Genomic DNA, 17,204 nt, shown 5'->3' with positions numbered 1-17,204 from the left:
GAAAGAGCCACCTGGATACCACATGAAGAACTGCTGCAGTACAGAAGAAAACCCCCCACAAATCGCACACCGCTGGTTATGACGTATCACCCCTCCCTTGAACCTGTATGGAAAATCCTCAAAAAATTGCAACCCATACTAGAAAGAGACCCTATTCTTAAAAAGATCTTCCCAGAGCCACCCATCCTAGCCTTCAAACAAGCACCGAACCTCGCCAACCTCATCACCAGAAGCAAACTTTCTCAAGCCCAGAACACACCAAAAGGATCCAGACCGTGCCATGACAAGAAATGCAAAACCTGGCAACACATCTCCACCACCCCCACAATTACTACACCCCACAACAGAGCCATCAGCATCCCTGGATCTTACAGCTGCACCTCCAGAAATGTAATGCATCTCATCCAATGCACCAAATGCCCTGATGGAAAATACATAGGAGAGACCAAGCAACAACTGCGCACCAGAATGAATGCACACCGGAAATCTATCAAAGACAGAAATACCCAATTACCGGTGGGGGCACATTTCTCACAGGACGGCCACTCTCTCTCCAATCTCTCAGTCCTGATCCTCAAGGGAAACTTACACAACACTTCCCAGAGATGAGCCTATGAGCTCCATTTCATCAACTTCCCGGATACTAGAGATCAGGGACTAAACATAGACATTGGATTTTTGATACATTATAATCTGCCTGGCAACTGACTCCCCAGCCCAGCCCCTGGCTTCTTTACTTTTCATTCCATCCAGGAAGAGCGCACACCAACTACTGAAACTTCCTTAGCCCGATGAAGGGTTTTTGAACCTGAAAGCTTGCTTGATAACTATTCTCCAACTATTCGGCTTGGTCTAATAAAAGATATCAAATTCACCCAGGGAACCTTGTCTGCCTATGCCCAAACTAAAAGGTCTTATCACACTTCCAGAAGATGTCCAGGAACATGCAGTAGAAATATGAAACAAAAGATGGTGAATCCTGCCCCGTACAGTGTATAGTCCAGGGGTGCTCAACCCCTGGCCCATGGGCCAGATCTGACCCCTCAGGGCAGGAATACGTGGAATCTAGATACATTCTCAATGCATCTTGTGTACTTTGCAGTATATACACCTGTCCTTGCACAGAGGTATCATGTATAGTATGCAGGGGTGAGATTAAAATCTTTTTTTCAGATCCCCATGGGTCTGAAAATTTGGTGGCAGGTGAACAGTTGCCAGATAATGTACACTTTGTCAGATATACAAGATAGTGCAGGGACTGATCCTGGAGTGCATGACTGGGTGGAGGCAACATGGGGCCCTGGGGCCCAGATCCTGGTGTATGGGGCCTGATCCTAGCATGCAGGGTCTGATCCCAGTACATGGGACTGGATGAGGGCAGTGTGGGGCCAGATCCTAGCACTTGGCAGGGTCATGGAGTCTCAGGGTCCTATCCCAGCATGCAGGGCCAGGCAGGGGTGGCACAGGGTGTCAGGACCCACTCCTGGCACACAGGGCCAGCCAGGGGGTGGCAACAGGGCCAGGGCCTGATCCTAGCATGCAGGGGCCAGCCAAAGCTATGTGGAACCCAATCCAGACACACAAGCTGGGTAGAGGCAGTGCAGGGCCTGATTCTGGCATGCAGGGCCTGATCCAGTGAACAGACTGGCCCTGCACCACTCCTTGGCCCATAGGGACAAAAGATTAAGCACCACTGGTACAGTCCAAGTATAAGATGAAGCACAAAAGGTGAATTCATAAACAGGCTGAGGCAGTGGTGGTATGTTTCAGATCAGGGATCCCTGCTAACCAGTTTCCTCTTCAGCCCCCAGTAGCATTAAGCACAATTCCAGTGGTGATGCGTAGGGGGTTCACAGGGGTGCACATGCACCCCCTGAGAGTGCTGGTGCACCCCTTGACCAGCCACACTCTGTGCTTAGGCGATGGGTGGGGGGGGCAGGTGGGAGTGCTGGTACCCTCTCTGCGAGCACCAGCTGGGGAGTGGGATCGCTGGATATAGCGCCATGGCCACTTCTGAGAGTGCTGCAGCCACTTCTGGGAGCAGCACAGCCACTTCGCAGTTGGTGAGTTTTGCCGTGGGGTTTCCATCCCCCCCCCCCCCCCAGTTGGTGAGACTGGCTGTGGGGGGACTGCCCCCCCAGTTGATGACTGGTAGATTGGGGGGGCACATGCCTCCCTTGACTAAGGTGGCACTAGTTGCCCAAGCACAATTCCAATGGGATCTCATGAAATCTGTACACAGGAACTTTCTGCCTCTTATACCTGACCTTAATTACTCTTTTCCTTTGCTCTCCTTTAGGAGCCACCTGTGTTCTGCGCCCCAAGTTCTCTGTGTCCCAGTTCTGGGATGATTGCCGGCGATACCATGTCACTGTGATCCAGTATGTAGGGGAGGTGATGCGCTACCTCTGCAATGCACCAAAGGTATCACCATCAGATTTTTGGCACCCATCAGATTTATGGTGTTAGTCTCTAGATCAGGGGTTGGCAGTGTTTCTGGGCAGAGTGCCAAAAACACTTGTAACCTCGACTTGTAAGAAGTTGGTATTCCAGGGGCAGACGGTGGGGAAGCTGTGAGGGGCTTGATCCTTGTTGTGGCAGTGCAGCCCTGGTCCCTTCCCTGCCATCTGCCCCTAGATGCACAGACACCTGCTGCCAGCAATGAGCTGGGCTGGGGCTCCAGGGACCCAGGTGCTTGTGCACCTCAAGGCGGATGGTGGAGAAGGGGTTGGGGCTGCACTGCCACAACAGAGATCTTCAGGCCCTTCACAGCTCCCCTGCTGTCCACCCTGAGATGTGCACGCCAAGCAAAATACCTTTGTGTGCCACACTCTAGCATGTGTGCCGGGGCTTGCCTATCTCTGCTGTAGATTGTCCCTTCATGCAATCCTTAGTAGGTGAGAAGGTAGAGAGAATCGTAGGCACATTACAGAGCAAAATTCAAACCAATGTAAGATGGACAATGGCTTGGCCAACTCCAGGAACTGAATGGTGGATTAGAGCTGGATAAAAGTGTTTTGTTTAATTTGTTTTCCAGTGAAAAACAGGATTTCAAATTAATAAACCTGTTCAGCAAAAGTGCAAGTGTTCCTAGAAAACTTATCATTTTTTTGTCAAATGCCCCAAAACTGACAAAATTAGGCCAAAATGTTAAAAATACTTGAAAATACTGCCGTGATGCCTGATAAGAGCTCTAGGTTGGTTTTCTTGTGTTCCAGTTTTCTATAATCCAAGCTTCCCAGGTAAACTGCATCTCCCATAACAGTCCCCTGACTAGGGACTCTCATGATTAGAGACCTACCAAATTCACAGTGAGCGAGTCATGTTCTCTCACCTTGGAACTGCACCAAGTTATTTGGACTGCAAGATATCCCCCAACACTCTCCTGCAATGCCTTAATGGGATTTGTGTCTGGGAGGATTGATGTTCTGGCTTGTACATCTATCTGATATTGTCACGGATCTTCTGTAGGACTCCAACCTCCCCTACACCCTGCCCCTTTTCTCTCAGGTGGATGTTCATGGTTCTCCATGGATGGTGAGCAGAGACAGTACAGGACTCACTCTCTCTCTCTCTTTCTCTCTCTCCAACCCTCAGCTCATGGTAGCTCATCCTGGTTCCTCCTCAGCTCTGTTGCTCTATGAAGATTTTCCTCAAATCAAAGAAGCATTATCTCTCTGAGATCTCTTGGGCTTCTTCCCTAGTAGGTCCTGATGCCTCCGCCTCAGTCCTCCTCAATTATCCTCTTTGGTGCTTCTAGGTTCCTTTCCCCTTTTTTAAAACTCAAATCAAATTGATGGGCTAAGGGTTCTTCTCCTCCCCTCTTCTTGCTATTACTACTCCTTAGTGCAGAGGGATTTAAATCAAAGGTAGGCCCCTGAGCTGGGTCCCCTCCCCTCTTCACATGTGAGGCCATGATGGTTTATGGAAAAGCTTTGCCTGCAGAAAAGAAAGGAAGCATAATGTGGCTCTGCCATCACTCCCATCTCAGCAGTATCTCAGAAGTGAAATACTTTGGTTTGGGCTGACTATTTTCAGGATTTAGATTTTTGTTGTAAAATATTCACTTCCCACAGGAAACGAATAGACTATCTCTTCAGGAGCCTCTGAAACAAAAAGAAAGGTTTGCTAGAACTTAAGTGAAAGAAGCAAGTGGTGGGAAAATGTAATAGGCTCAAACCTTCTGTGGATCTGAGAGCAGGTCACACAAATGCTGATTCATCACTGCATCCCCTATATGCTGATAGCACCTTTAAACTAAGTGTTTGAATGGTGCTTCAGCCTCCTACTTGCGCTCAGCACAAGAGGCGGACCTCTGCATGGTCTCCTGTGTTCCTAGCCAATGTCTCCAGCCCAACACAGTGCCTTAAAACTTAGTTGTGTTCCTTGATTTTTGCCTCAAAAGGGCTCCCCCTGAAACTGTGCAGCCCAAGCCACTTGCCATAGTCTGGGGGCTGTGATGTTTTCCAACCTGCTTGATGCCCAGGAAGCCTTGTCTCTCTGTGCCCTTTCTTTCCCTGCCTCATGCTAATCCAGCTTGGACCAAGATCCCACATTTGCCTTTGCACCAGGGAGACCCCTCTGTCTTTGTGGTTTGGCCCTGAGATGCCACATAGCTTGTTGCCTTGGTCTATCACCCTACAGTCCTCAGCTGTTTCTTTTTAACACATAGGGGATTGACTGCTATTTCTGTTAACTCAGAAAGAGAGGGCTTGGCACCGACTGGCTTTAATGAAGTTAGTGGACATCTCCAGACAATGACCTTTCACCATTCATTGTAATGCTGGGATTTTGCGGCCCTTGGAACATCCCCTGAATTAGCTGACAGTCTAGAGATCAAGCTTGCCATATTTCCTTATGCCTCTTGGCAGACTCTCTCTAACCTGCTGATGTGATTGATTTGCAGAGGGAAAATGAGCAAAACCACAATGTGCGGCTGGCACTAGGAAATGGCATGCGGGTGGAGGTGTGGAAGGAGTTCCTCCAACGCTTCGGGCCTGTCTGCATCTGCGAGTTCTACGGGGCGACAGAGGGGAACAGCGGGTTTGTGAACTACACAGGGAAGATAGGATCTGTGGGACGGGACAACCCCTTCTTAAAGGTAATGAATCCTAGCAAGGATGCTCTTCTATCAACGGACACTCTCTCAGGCAGCATGGGGGCAACAGAGAATGTTTCTTAGTTCATGGTGTCTCTCTATCTTTTTAATTGTATTAGCCAGACTATGCTTCTGTATGTGCATCTTGATTCTGTGGTAGTTTTTTCTCCTGTGCATCCAAGGAGCTAAGTCTGGGAGCTAGCTTGGCTCTGATCACATGATACTGGACTTGGTCACCCTGCATTTTCCACCAGCATCTGCAGGAGCCCTTTCTCCTTTGACTGTGGTCATACTTGATGAGGAGTGAGTGGGCATGTCAAGTTGAGGTTTCACAAGCCTTCTTTCTGGGGTACCTAATAGAGGCTCTTCAGTGGGCCTTGATTTTCATCAAGATCAGATCTCTCCCAGGGGTCTCAGTTTTGTATCCCTAAGACTTTTTTGTGCCTACACACAGAGGCTGTGATACCATCCCCCCTTCAGACAACCTGTGAATAAACTGGTCATAGTTGAACTGGTTTGTTCTGAACTGTCTAGTGCTTGTGTGGACCCAGACAACTCAAAACAGCTCAGCTTCTGCCCCAGAAGACTACACAAGGTCAGAAATTTTCTGACCAAACAAAGTTTTATTCGAAAGTGCTGATCTGTTGGGCTTCAAACAATCCATTTCATCCCGGGTTCAGTGGATTTTTACCAACCCCCAGGCTGATTCCAACACATCCTGCCTAGATTCTCAGTGGAGTGGGAGAAAATGGGCCCCTGACCAAAGGACAGATTAGCAAGGCCTGGAAGTCTCAGGATGCCTGGGTTCATGGCTTTATGGCAACTACCCATACCACATATTCCAGGCTTTCTTCCATGTAGCAGGTAGCCTGGAAGCTCTGGGAACCCTGTCACAAACTAGGCTTCTGGCTTTGCAGCATGAAACCTGGAAGACTTGAGCATGCCTGCTAGAGCTGGGACTCTCAGACTTTCCAAGGTTGCTGAGGCAGAGCCATGAACAGGTTGCTTTGGTCTGTTGCACCAGAGGCAGTGTACATGGGTGGGCTGCCCAGGCGCCACTGATCTTGAGACTGCAGGGGCGGCACCCTCGTGAAACTGACATTCTTGTTAATTCCTTGGGGTGGCTACAGGGTTCAGGAGATATTTCCTTCTGAAATACCTTGCTTCTACCTTCCACTTCTTAGGGCTTCTCAGGTCTGAAAAGATGTGCAAACTGAAACCAAACAAAGAAAGAATCTCCATGAAATAGAATTCCTGCTTTTCAGCCAGCTGTACACAAGATGGTGAACACATTGCAAAATCTCCTACAGTGCACTGCTTTCAGGGACAGACACATACATATGTGAGAAGATCACTTCAGGGACTGGTCTGGGCTTAAGACAGTGGTGCTGGGCTGAAGTCTGTAGCATGCACCAGACTCTTCTGACACTAGTTTGGTTCTCCAGTATAGATCCAGCCCTTAGACCTACCTGTTGTGACAAGCCTTACTTAATCAAAGTGCTGGGTGTGGACTAGTATTTTTAGTTTCCTTGCCAGGTAGGTAAAGAGTACCTTGCAGCTCAGGAAACTTTATATAAACAACTATACTTCTTAGGAAAAATAGCAAACCATATGTTTCTCATAAATCTGCTTTCCTCAGGATATGAGACTAGGCAGCATTCTTCAGTCTGGCTATAAAAAGACTTGGTATCAGCTACCTCTTTTTAGCACCATCTTAAAAACAGTGCATATAGTCATGCTAAGTTAGGTGTTAGGAAACTTGGTTTTGAGTCCCATGCCTATAGTGAAAGACTTCAGGGAATCATCTTGAGAGGTGACTCAGTTGGATAGAATTAAGCATGATTCTGGGGCAGTACATAACAAGAGAAAGTGTTGGGTACTGAAGTTATCTTTAACCTAGTAAAAAAAGGCAGAATGAGAATTAGTGACTGAAAGTTAAAACTGCCTAAATTCGAAGTAGAACTAGGGCTGCATAATATATATATTTTTACCATAAAGATGATTCCCTGTGAAAACAAACCACCCATAGATGGTGGAATCTTTATCTCCTGATGCCTTCAGATCCAAGCCAGAAGCAGGTGCTGGAAGAAAGGTTTCAGCTGAACAAAAGTGTTTGGGTTCAGTACTTAGGGAACTCATTCACACCCTCTGGCCTGTGTTACACAGGAAGGGAGACTTAGGTGATCTAATGGCTCCTAGCAACCTTAACATCTAAGGGAATGTCATAGTAATAATGATAATAGTTTGGAAGGGGAGTGAACCTTCTCCTTCAAGCAGTTGTGATGGATGGTGAGGATTGCCTGAAACATTCTCTCTCTGTGAGCAAGGAGGCACAACTTGGGTTTTCACAGCTAACTTGTTCTATATACAAACTGACACAATCATCATTATAATTATGATCATATTAATAATAGACTTATGTTTCAGTCTTCATTAGACGCATAGTAACAATTCCTGCTCCCCAGGATCTCAGCTGGGTGAAGGGAAGAAATATCAAATATTTACTTTTAGAATAACTCCTGCCTAGCTTTTAGAAAGCCTCATCAATGGGAGGCAAACTATAATACACTTCACATGACCTAGTGGTACTTACATAAGTGCATAACCACAATTATTGGCACTTGACCAGAATCTTTTTTCTGCTCCCTGCCCCATCTGCCACTGTGCTGCCTGTTCCTTCACATGCTTGTGGCACATGTATAGCAGGTTGGCCATCCCTATATTTTTTGATGGACATTGTATGGATTGTGTGTGCTGGCTTGGCCCTGCCTCCACTGGGCCAGAAACTCTCTTAGTGTTGTTTATCCATTTTAATAAATACAAAGTACAGAAAAGTTATTGATGGTAGGGGCTAGAATTTAGGCCCCTCCTCCCTTCTAGAGCAGCATCCCACTCAGTGAGCCACCCTCCTTCTAACTTGCTATGCTCCTGGTCCAATATACCCTCTTGGCTTCCTTGTGGGCCAGCTTCAAGAGGGGGACTGGGCAATGCTTTACCTGGTTGTTAGAGTGCTTTACTGGGAAACAGGAGATTTATTAAAGCAAAAAAAGGATGATAGAACATAAGAAATGCTGTTTACTCGGTCAAATCATAGATCCATCTTGCCCAGTATCCTATGTCACACAGTGGCAGAGTAGATGCCGAAAGAGAGAGTAAACTGGGTATGACCAGGATTTTTTTCCATTCTTCCTCTCTCACTTGCAGCCTCCAGTATTTAAGGTCTAGGAAGTTCTGATTCAGAGGTTGTACCCCTAATTCCTGTGCTCAATAGCTACTGACACTCCTTTTGTCCAAGAATTTCACTGATCCCTTTTTAAATCTAGTTAAACTATCAGCTTCCACAACATATTGTGACAATGAGTTTTACACTTGAATTACACTCTGGGTGAAAAATAACTTCCTTTTGTTAGTTTTAAACTTACTACCTAGTAGTTTCTTTTTATGACTCCTAGTTCTTGTATTGTGAGAGACACTAAATAATAAATCCCTGTCCAGTTTCTCTTCACCATTTCAGCCAAAGATGTGAGGCTGCCTGGAGCATGTGTGATCTACCCCTCCAAAGACTCTCAGTAATATTTTGAGTGGAGGTAATTAACTGGTTAGAGATTAATCTAAGGAATGGCTTGACAAAATTGGCAACTTTTTCAGCCATTACTATTCAGGAAGTATGTACTAAAAGACCAGATACATTGGGTATTAAAAAGGGATGAATTGAGCTTCATTATGAACTTTTTTTTCCTTCTGATGAGACCACTCCCCTGAAAAAGCAAGGAAAGGTTGACATTGGTGATCATGTACAGTAGGATCTAAAGAAATCCCAGGGAAATGGTAAGTGCTTGTGCAGTCTGAGATTTCATGGTGAAGATGTCTCTCATCATGTGTATATTGACTATCAACTGTTTTTGTAAGATCGTGTCCTTTAAAATATGACATAGATAGGCACCTCTAAAATACTGAGGAAGACAAGTTTCTAAATATACTGATGACTTGATCAAAGTGAGATTCATATTAACAACTGTGTTCCCATGGGAGATGGAAGGAAAATTCATCATCACCATCATCATTGTCACAAAAAGTCCATGGCCTGGTGCCTCATGTCCTCCCTTGTTCTATACATGCGCCCACCTGTACTGTGAACCTATGGAATGATAATTATGTCAAGCACATAGTTAAAACAAAGCCTACACTTCACTGGAGATGGCAAGGGATAGTAGCATTGCCTCATCATACCATTTTCCCCTTCACTTCCTCCCTCTTTTTTCCTCCAGAAATTAGCTCCCTATGAGTTGATTAAGTATGATGTGGAACGGGATGAACCTGTGCGGGATGAAAGAGGTTACTGCATTCGTGTCCCTACTGGTAAGTATGAGAGGGCAACTGTTGGGGGAGATGGAGTCAAACAGCCATGTTTTAGACAGAAAATGAAGTGCAGAGGTTAAGTTTTTAAGCTGGGCCTTTTAGAAGATAGAATGCAGTCCCTAGCTATGTGACAGTTTTCCTGTATGGCCTTGGCAAGTCATTTAGTCTCTCAGCACCTCAGCTCCCTCATCTGTAAAGTGGTATTAATATCTGTGTCCTACCTCACAGAAGGAGAAATGAAACATTAAAGAGGTGCAAGAACTGTGAACCAGCTGAGTGCCACATAGATAGTGGGATACAATTGGGATGAATGAAAGCCAAAGAGCTGGAGAGGTTTCAGAACCTACGCACTGATTATTATCATCATTACTGAAAGTGTACTACAAGCTCAGGTCAACTTCACTATTTTTGTCCATTATTTTAACCCATTACATGCTTGCAAATACATATACCCTATGTACATACTCAACCATCCACCCACGTACCCTCACAACAAAGAGATTTCACTGAATAAAAAACATTTTCATAGATTTTTAATGCCAGAGTACATCTTATATATGTATCATCTGTTCATGTCCTATGGCATCCTTTACTGTAGGACACAGATGGGCAATTATTTGGGCTGGAGGGCCACTTAAGGAGTTTTGCTGAACAATTGAGGGCTGGGGAGGAGGTGGAGCTGGTGGCCCTGCCTGAGGGGGTGGCCTGGGGAGATTACAATTTATCCTAGCCAGGTGGAGGAGACAGGTGGGGTCTCCATGGAGACCAGCCCAGGACACCTGCAGGCAGGGTACGGTCAAGCCAGATGGATATGATGGGATGGGGCCGTGGGCAGGCAGAGAGCAGTATCCAGGAGCAGGATAGGTGGCTGGGGCCAGGCCCAGGGCCAGGGCTGGGTGGCACTTATCATAGGGATGTGCAGAGAGCATATTGAAGCTCTGCCCTGGGCCCCAGCCCCATGCTGTCACCACCCTGTAATCCTGCTTCTGGTCCTAGCTACCCCACTCCCAGTCACTGTTCCCCACCTACCTGCAACCCTATCTCATCCACCCAGCCAAGTGTGCTCTGCTTGTGGAGGTCCCAGGCCAGTCTCCATGGAGACCCCACCTGCCTGCTCCGTCTGGCATTCCCAGCAGTGGGAGTGAGGCCGAAAGGCCAAGAGTGCCTGGGCAGCAGGGCTGGGGTCCAGCCACAGTGGTGGGGAACATACCTGCTCCTAGGAGGCAGTGGCAGGGGCTACTGGGAAGCCAGTTCTGGCCACCATGCTGCTTGATCCCACAGACTTGTTACCAGGTTTGCCTGTCACTTTGGGGGGGGTGCTCATTTATTAGGGGTACATTTCTGGGGCCTCTGTAATTCTATCAATGTGCTGCTTGTGTTACTTGTGTTTCTATATGGAGCTTTATCTCTCCCTTCTGCAAGTCCTCACCCCCAATGGAGCTATCTTGCAGGACTCAGTTTAAATGGGGCTGGGTTCCTCCAACCACTGAATCAGTCAAACACATGTACGCACATACACACAGATCAACAGGACATGCCTGAGCCAGGCTGGGTTATTTAGCATTGACAGGCTAACACCCTCCTGTGCCTTGAACTCAGTTCTCAGGGCAACAATAAAATGAAGTCAGACACAAGCACATGGGTTAACAGAGCACATCTGAGTCAGGCTAGGATATTCAGCATTGATAAGTTGACACCCTCATGTGCCTTGAACTCAGTTCCTCCCTTATTTCAGGAGGACAATAATAAATGCAGTTAGACACGCATGCTAACAGAGTACGTCTGAGCAGGCTGGGTCCGATCAACGCTTTCAGCTAATACCCTTGTGCACCTCAAAATTCAGCATATCACAATGGTCCTAGTAGTAACCCCCTTGATGAGCAGACCCCACTGTAGTATTGGGCATTACAGGGATCTTTGGCGTAGGTAAAAGAAGCATTGCTGTAGAGCAAATGAGAAGGTCGAGGGGAAGAAAGAGTAAGTGAGGTTCGGAGAAAGAGTATAGCAACCAGCTTGACTATAAAAGTTATTTATTGCCAGGTATATGAACTTATGATGATACCAGTAATAATAGCTATACAAGTGAGAAAAATACAGTTACAATATTACATAGTTACAATTAGGGTTTTGGGGAAGTCTAGCTCGAGTTTGATTAGCAAAAGTCAGGTTTAGAAAGCTGTGCCTGGAGTCAGAGAATAAAAGTCAGGTTCCTGGAGTCAGAGAGAGAGATCAGGGGAGAGTGAGAGAGAGTTGGGGTCTCACTACTCAGCGAAGCTTGAACTAGTCGAGGTTCCCAGGTGTTTGTTGGAGTTTGCAGACCAGAAGGGTCCTGAGCATGGTCAATGAAGGGATTCCAGGTAGAGAAGGAGTGGAACTGGTGCAGCTTTTGGATCCAAGCACCAGGACAGAAACTTGAGCTTGGGTCGAGGGTTTTGTAGAGAACTAACAATGGCTCAAGGGAGAACACTAGGTTTGTCCATGGGTAAACAATGGCTCATATGCTGGATAATAGGAACTGATCACTCACAATACAGAGAGGCAGATTCAGTGTTTTGGATACCAATAGAGGAGTCATTACTAGAATTGGTCTGATAAATGCTGAGCTGGGTGTGTATAGATGTGGACTGATTAGCATTTGGAGCAAGGATTCCCCATCATGCATTGCTCCCCTGCTTTTCTGATCCCAGAATTCAGTGCGGTCCTTGCCTTGAAGTCTCTGTTCTCCATTCTGAATACTAATGAATGTGCTTTCCTGTTCCATTTGCCATTTAAATGAGTTGTCATCTGGTTCCATCTTGGATGCAAATGAGACCAGGGGAGTTGCTTCACTCTTATCACCCTTGTCTTCAGGGCTTTAGATGTGTCTCCCATGGCATCTTCATTGTCTTTTCAGTTCTTGTTCAGGCAGAGGTGGGGAGGTGGGGAGACCTTTGTGAGTCAGACAGGCTGCGTCCTATGCCAGGGTTCCCTAAGAACACAGAGCTGATGCGTAACAGACTACAGTTCTCAGTGTGGCCAAGATCCGCACGTGGGAATAGGGTGGGCTGTGCCAGGCAGTACCTCTGCACCTGGAGGCAGTGGGACCAGCTACATGTGCCACAGCCCAGGCTGACCCTCCACACCTGGCCAGGTGGGGCTGAGAGACCCACCACTGCCAGATCCAGCCTGTGGGCCATATTTTGCCCACCCCTGCCATAGGAGCTGACTGCCTCATGGTCTTTAATATATGTATTCTGAACACACTGTCTATCCCCATTTAACAGGTGAGGAATTGTGGTAGAGAGGGATTGCGCATCACAAGTTGCTAAGTGTCTAAGTGATTTAGGAGCAACAAGTCCTGCGTTCAGCAAAAGCTTAGGAACTTTGATTGTGAAGCATCCCTGAAAGTCAGAGTGAACAAGGCCACAGATCCCCAAAGTGATTTCACCAGTTTCAGTGGGATATCTGTACTTCGACAGCTGTGAAAACCTGAGCTGTGAAAGCATAATGCACTTTTGAACATGCAGCTAAGGAATAGACTCATAGGGCATCTATGCATGTGTCCAGTGCCTGCTCCGATGCATTCTAATTAGAACGCATTGGAGCAGATTTGATTAACCAAGTTTCCTGGAGTGTGCTAATTAGCACGTTCCAGCAGCCTCAAAGTCAGGTGTATTCAGCATCCGCATGCTTCAAAATGGTGGCAGGTGGCACTTTAAAGCTCACTGAACAAGAATATACAAGACACTGGAGGAGCTTTGATTAGAATGACTCCTAAGAGCTGCTTCTGGGGGCATGTGTAAAAATACCTATGGATCAGGGTGGGCAATTATTTTGGGCAGAAGGCTGCTTAACAAAGGTTTGGTGAGCTTTTGAGGGCTGCATGGATAGAACCGCCCCTTGACAATTGCCCTGGTCCCTGGAAGTCCCACCTCTAACCCCTGACCTTTGCCAACAGAAGTCCCTCCCCTTGACCTCCCCAAAATACTCCTTTTGGGAGTGGGGGTTGCCAACTTAGAACAAAAAAGAAAACCAAATCATACACTAAAAGTCAAACACTTACTATAACATATTTTAATTTTACAGTATTACAAAAAATATTTTTGTCATGATTTGTGTTTTCATAGTGTTTATAGAAGTGATTGCATAATAACTGAAAAATAAGTTCTTAGTCTTGTATATTGTGTGATGAGGGTGTGGGGGGTATGGGTGTATGGTGGGAGGGTGTGTACAGTGGGGTGTGGGGTCGTGTGGGGGGATTTGTGAGGAGGTATGGCTGTGTGTGGGGAGGGCATAGGGTACGTTGGTGGGGTGTATATGGGGGGGTTGTGGGGGTAGGGTGTGGGTGTGTGGCATTTGTGGGGTGTAAGAGAGGGTGGGGGGTGTGGGGACCACTTCCATACTCCCCCCACTGTGCAGCAGCAGGCAGGGGCACTCAGGGCGCTCATGCCCAATGCAAGTGCTGGTGCCTGGTGGTGCATGGCTCCAGCTAGCACTGCATATTGCGGCGAGGGGCACAGCCCCACCAGGCCGTCTGTGTCCTGGCACTCCATGCCGTGCACGTGCAGCCCCTACACTTGCATGGCTCAGGAGGGAAGCCCCATTCTCTGGAGCTTGCTGCCTTCCCCACCCCCTATCCTGCGCGAATGCAGGGGCTGTGAGTGTGCAGCGGGGAGCACTGGCAATAGAGATAGCTTAGTGGGGACTGTGCTTCATACTGCACTGTGCAGCGCTGGCTGGAGCTGAGCGCCGCCAGGCACCAGTGCCATGCATGAGTGCCCTGCACACTCACACCTTCTGCTGCTGCTGCCACTGCTGCCTGCCGGGGCTGCACACCATAAGGGGAGTTGCGGGGCAGGGGAGTCCCCACACTCCCCCACACCCACACCCTGCCCACCTGAGTTCTGTGCAGCTACTGCCCCTCTGGCCATGGGTCTGTGCTGCCACCAGCCCCAGCCCCATGCTCCACACTCCTGCCCAGCTGCAGCTTTCTCCTGCCAATTCCCTACCTGCTACCCAGAGCAAGCAGGATGCTGAGGAAGCTGAGCAGGTCCCCCGGGGCAGCTGCAGCAGCAGCCACCCCACCTGGAAGTTGCTGCTGGCTGGGCCGGGCCCTTCTGCCCAGGAGGGTGGGAGCGAGGTGTAATAGACTATGTTGGGGAAGTGTGTATACATGGGTGCCTCACTCCCACAAGCAGACCTAGACAGGCTGGCATGTTGGGCAGAGCAGAACCAGATGAAGTTCAACATAGAGAAATGCGAAGTGCTGCATCTGGGAAGGAAGAACCCCCGGCACACCTACAGCTGGGCATCACTAACCTGACCAGCACTATAAATGGAAGGGGTCTGGGGGTAACAATAGACCCCAGCATGAGTGTGAGCCGGTAATATGACGCAGTAGCCGCTAGAGCCAATAAAACTCTGGCATGCATCAATTGATGCATCTCCAGTAAATCCAAAGAAGTGATTCTCCCACTTTACTCAACATTGGTGCAGCTGCAGCTGGAGTATTGTGTCCAGTTCTGGGCGCCGCACTTCAACAAGGATGTGCTAAAGGTCAAGAGGGTCCAGAGAAGGGCCACCTGCATGATCAGGGACTTGCATGGCAAGCCATATGAGAGGCTGAGGGATCTTGGACTCTTCAGCCTAAAGAAAAGAAGGCTGAGAGGGGACCTGAGAACAGCTTACTGATATATCAGAGGTGTACATCAGGGGCTCGGTGAATAACTGTTCACCAAGGCGCCCTGGGGGAAGACTAGAAACAACGTCCACAAACTCCTGGAAGATAGTTTCAGGCTGAACATTAGGAAAAACTTCTTTACAACTAGGGTGTCCAGACTATGGAACAAGTTCCCCCCAGGGGTGGTGCAGTCATCTACCCTAGAGGTCTTCAAGAGAAGACTGGATGGTCACCTGGCTGGGGTGGTCTGACCCAGATGTCTTTCCTGCTCCTGCAGGGGGCTCGACCTGATGATCCTTTGGGGTCCCTTCCATACCTATGATTCTATGATTCTATGATTTGGCCCACAGGTTGTATTTTGCCCACCGCTGCTATCAACAGTTCTGTCCCTTAAAAGTTAGTCAAAACAATGAAAGAACCTTTGAGCTAAAGAAAGGGGAGCATGATTGCTGCTTCACAGTGAGGGACACTTACTGTGTGTATGCGAGGAAGTCCTGAGCTGAATCCATGCTTCATGTGAAATGCAGAAACATCCTTGGATCAGGATGCAAAGGGGCCAAGCTCAGATTGTGGACAGATGTAACATTTGAAACATTTCAAATGCCTTTGAAATATTTCATGGCACACAGATGTACACTCCTCTTGCCTCTTTTGGTTCTGGTGGGGCAAGGCAGAGCATACAGCAGAGCATTCGCTGACAGCTATGGTATCCAGAAACTAGGAGACTGTGGGGGTACAGAGTACTGACAATGACAGGACATTGCTGCTGCACAGCCACATCTGTCTGCAGCTGTAATATTCCATTTTTGGAATGCTTCATAGAGCACCTGCATTTTTTAAAGTTCTTTAAAGGTTATGCCTGTTCCTTCTCTCAGGCTATAAATTCCACCAGACAGAAGGCACCTGTACTGTCAGTGCCTAAAGCTGCACATGTCTTGCAAAGTCGAGTAGTAGCATCCTCAAGTACACCATGCTGCTTCTGGCAGGCTGCATCCTACCCTGGAAGGAGAATAGCTGCTAATTAGCCCATCCTAAACACTGCATGCAGGTGCTAACACTGCTCCTGGTTTTGGATGCAGTCTACAAGGTTGATAGCACTGCTGCTACAGACACAGAGTTTCCTATAGCCTGTATCTCTGTGAGCTCTAGCCCAAGTTGACTCACTTGAGGTCATGTATGAAGTTTGTATCAGAGTGGGGATTTAAACTCTGGTCTCAACAGTTCCTGGGTAGGGCCACTGTCAGGGCCTCTGTCCAATTGGAACAAGCTCTTGAGTTTCCACACCTGCACTGGGTGCAGTGTAAAGTTTCAGCTGGGACATAGGTGGCCAGGACTGTGGATAGGCCCTGGTGTAGAGAACTTGGGCAGTTGCATTAGCTTAGGATCAAGGTCAGGTGTGGAAGCTCAAAAGCTGGTCCCAGCTGGATCTGACTGACTAGTGGCCCTGACAACTGTAACCACTGAATGCTTTCCTCTTTCTTCCTAAATGGAATCCATCTCCCCCATGATGGCAGGCTGTGGAAGATGGGCTGCCAACTGATGGGGTTGTCACTGGGCTTATACTGCTCTCTTCGTTACCCAGGTGAGGCAGGGCTCCTAGTGACAAAGATTACCAAGGCCGCCCCATTCAGTGGCTATGTGGGAGACCAGAAGAAGACAGAGAAAAAGATCCTCAGGGATGTCCTGAAGAAGGGCGACCTCTACTTCAACAGTGGTGACCTCCTCTCAATTGACCATGAGGGCTTCGTATATTTCCAGGACCGGGTGGGAGACACGTTCCGGTGAGTCCTGCTGCACTCCATCGTCAGCCGTTAACTCACTCCCATCCTGCACAAGGTAAACATGGGGCTGTGATGTTGTTGCTGACAGTGCTGTTCTGGTTGGTGGTCCTTCAACAGGTCCCATGGAGGGACTGGCACTTGTACACACAGGTCTGAAAGTCAAAATACTTGCCTTGTGTATAGCATTTCTCCTCCACAACCTCACAGCCCTTCTCAAAGGAGGTAAGGAAGGGGCATCCATTTTACAGAGAGTCATGGAAAGAGGAACTACCTTGTCCAAGGTCCCTCAGCAGGCCAGTGGGAGAGT

At 47.9% G+C, this 17,204-nt stretch overlaps 1 protein-coding gene across 1 annotated transcript in view; it reads left to right on the top strand.

Moving 5' to 3' along the window:
- The window catches only part of SLC27A5 (solute carrier family 27 member 5), a 53,929-nt gene that overhangs the window by 25,504 nt on the left and 11,221 nt on the right, over positions 1-17,204 (top strand). Inside the window, exons 4-7 of the mRNA XM_006267329.4 lie at positions 2,300-2,424; positions 4,907-5,101; positions 9,367-9,457; positions 16,699-16,897. Of these exons, the coding sequence (XP_006267391.1) occupies positions 2,300-2,424; positions 4,907-5,101; positions 9,367-9,457; positions 16,699-16,897 (610 nt within the window). The remainder of the gene's footprint in view (positions 1-2,299; positions 2,425-4,906; positions 5,102-9,366; positions 9,458-16,698; positions 16,898-17,204) is intronic.

This window comes from Alligator mississippiensis, chromosome 5 (genome assembly GCF_030867095.1).
Source record: "Alligator mississippiensis isolate rAllMis1 chromosome 5, rAllMis1, whole genome shotgun sequence".
In the NCBI taxonomy this organism is placed as follows: Eukaryota; Metazoa; Chordata; order Crocodylia; family Alligatoridae; genus Alligator; species Alligator mississippiensis.
Note: the sequence above shows the minus strand (reverse complement) of the source record. Positions and strands in the feature narration are given on the sequence as shown.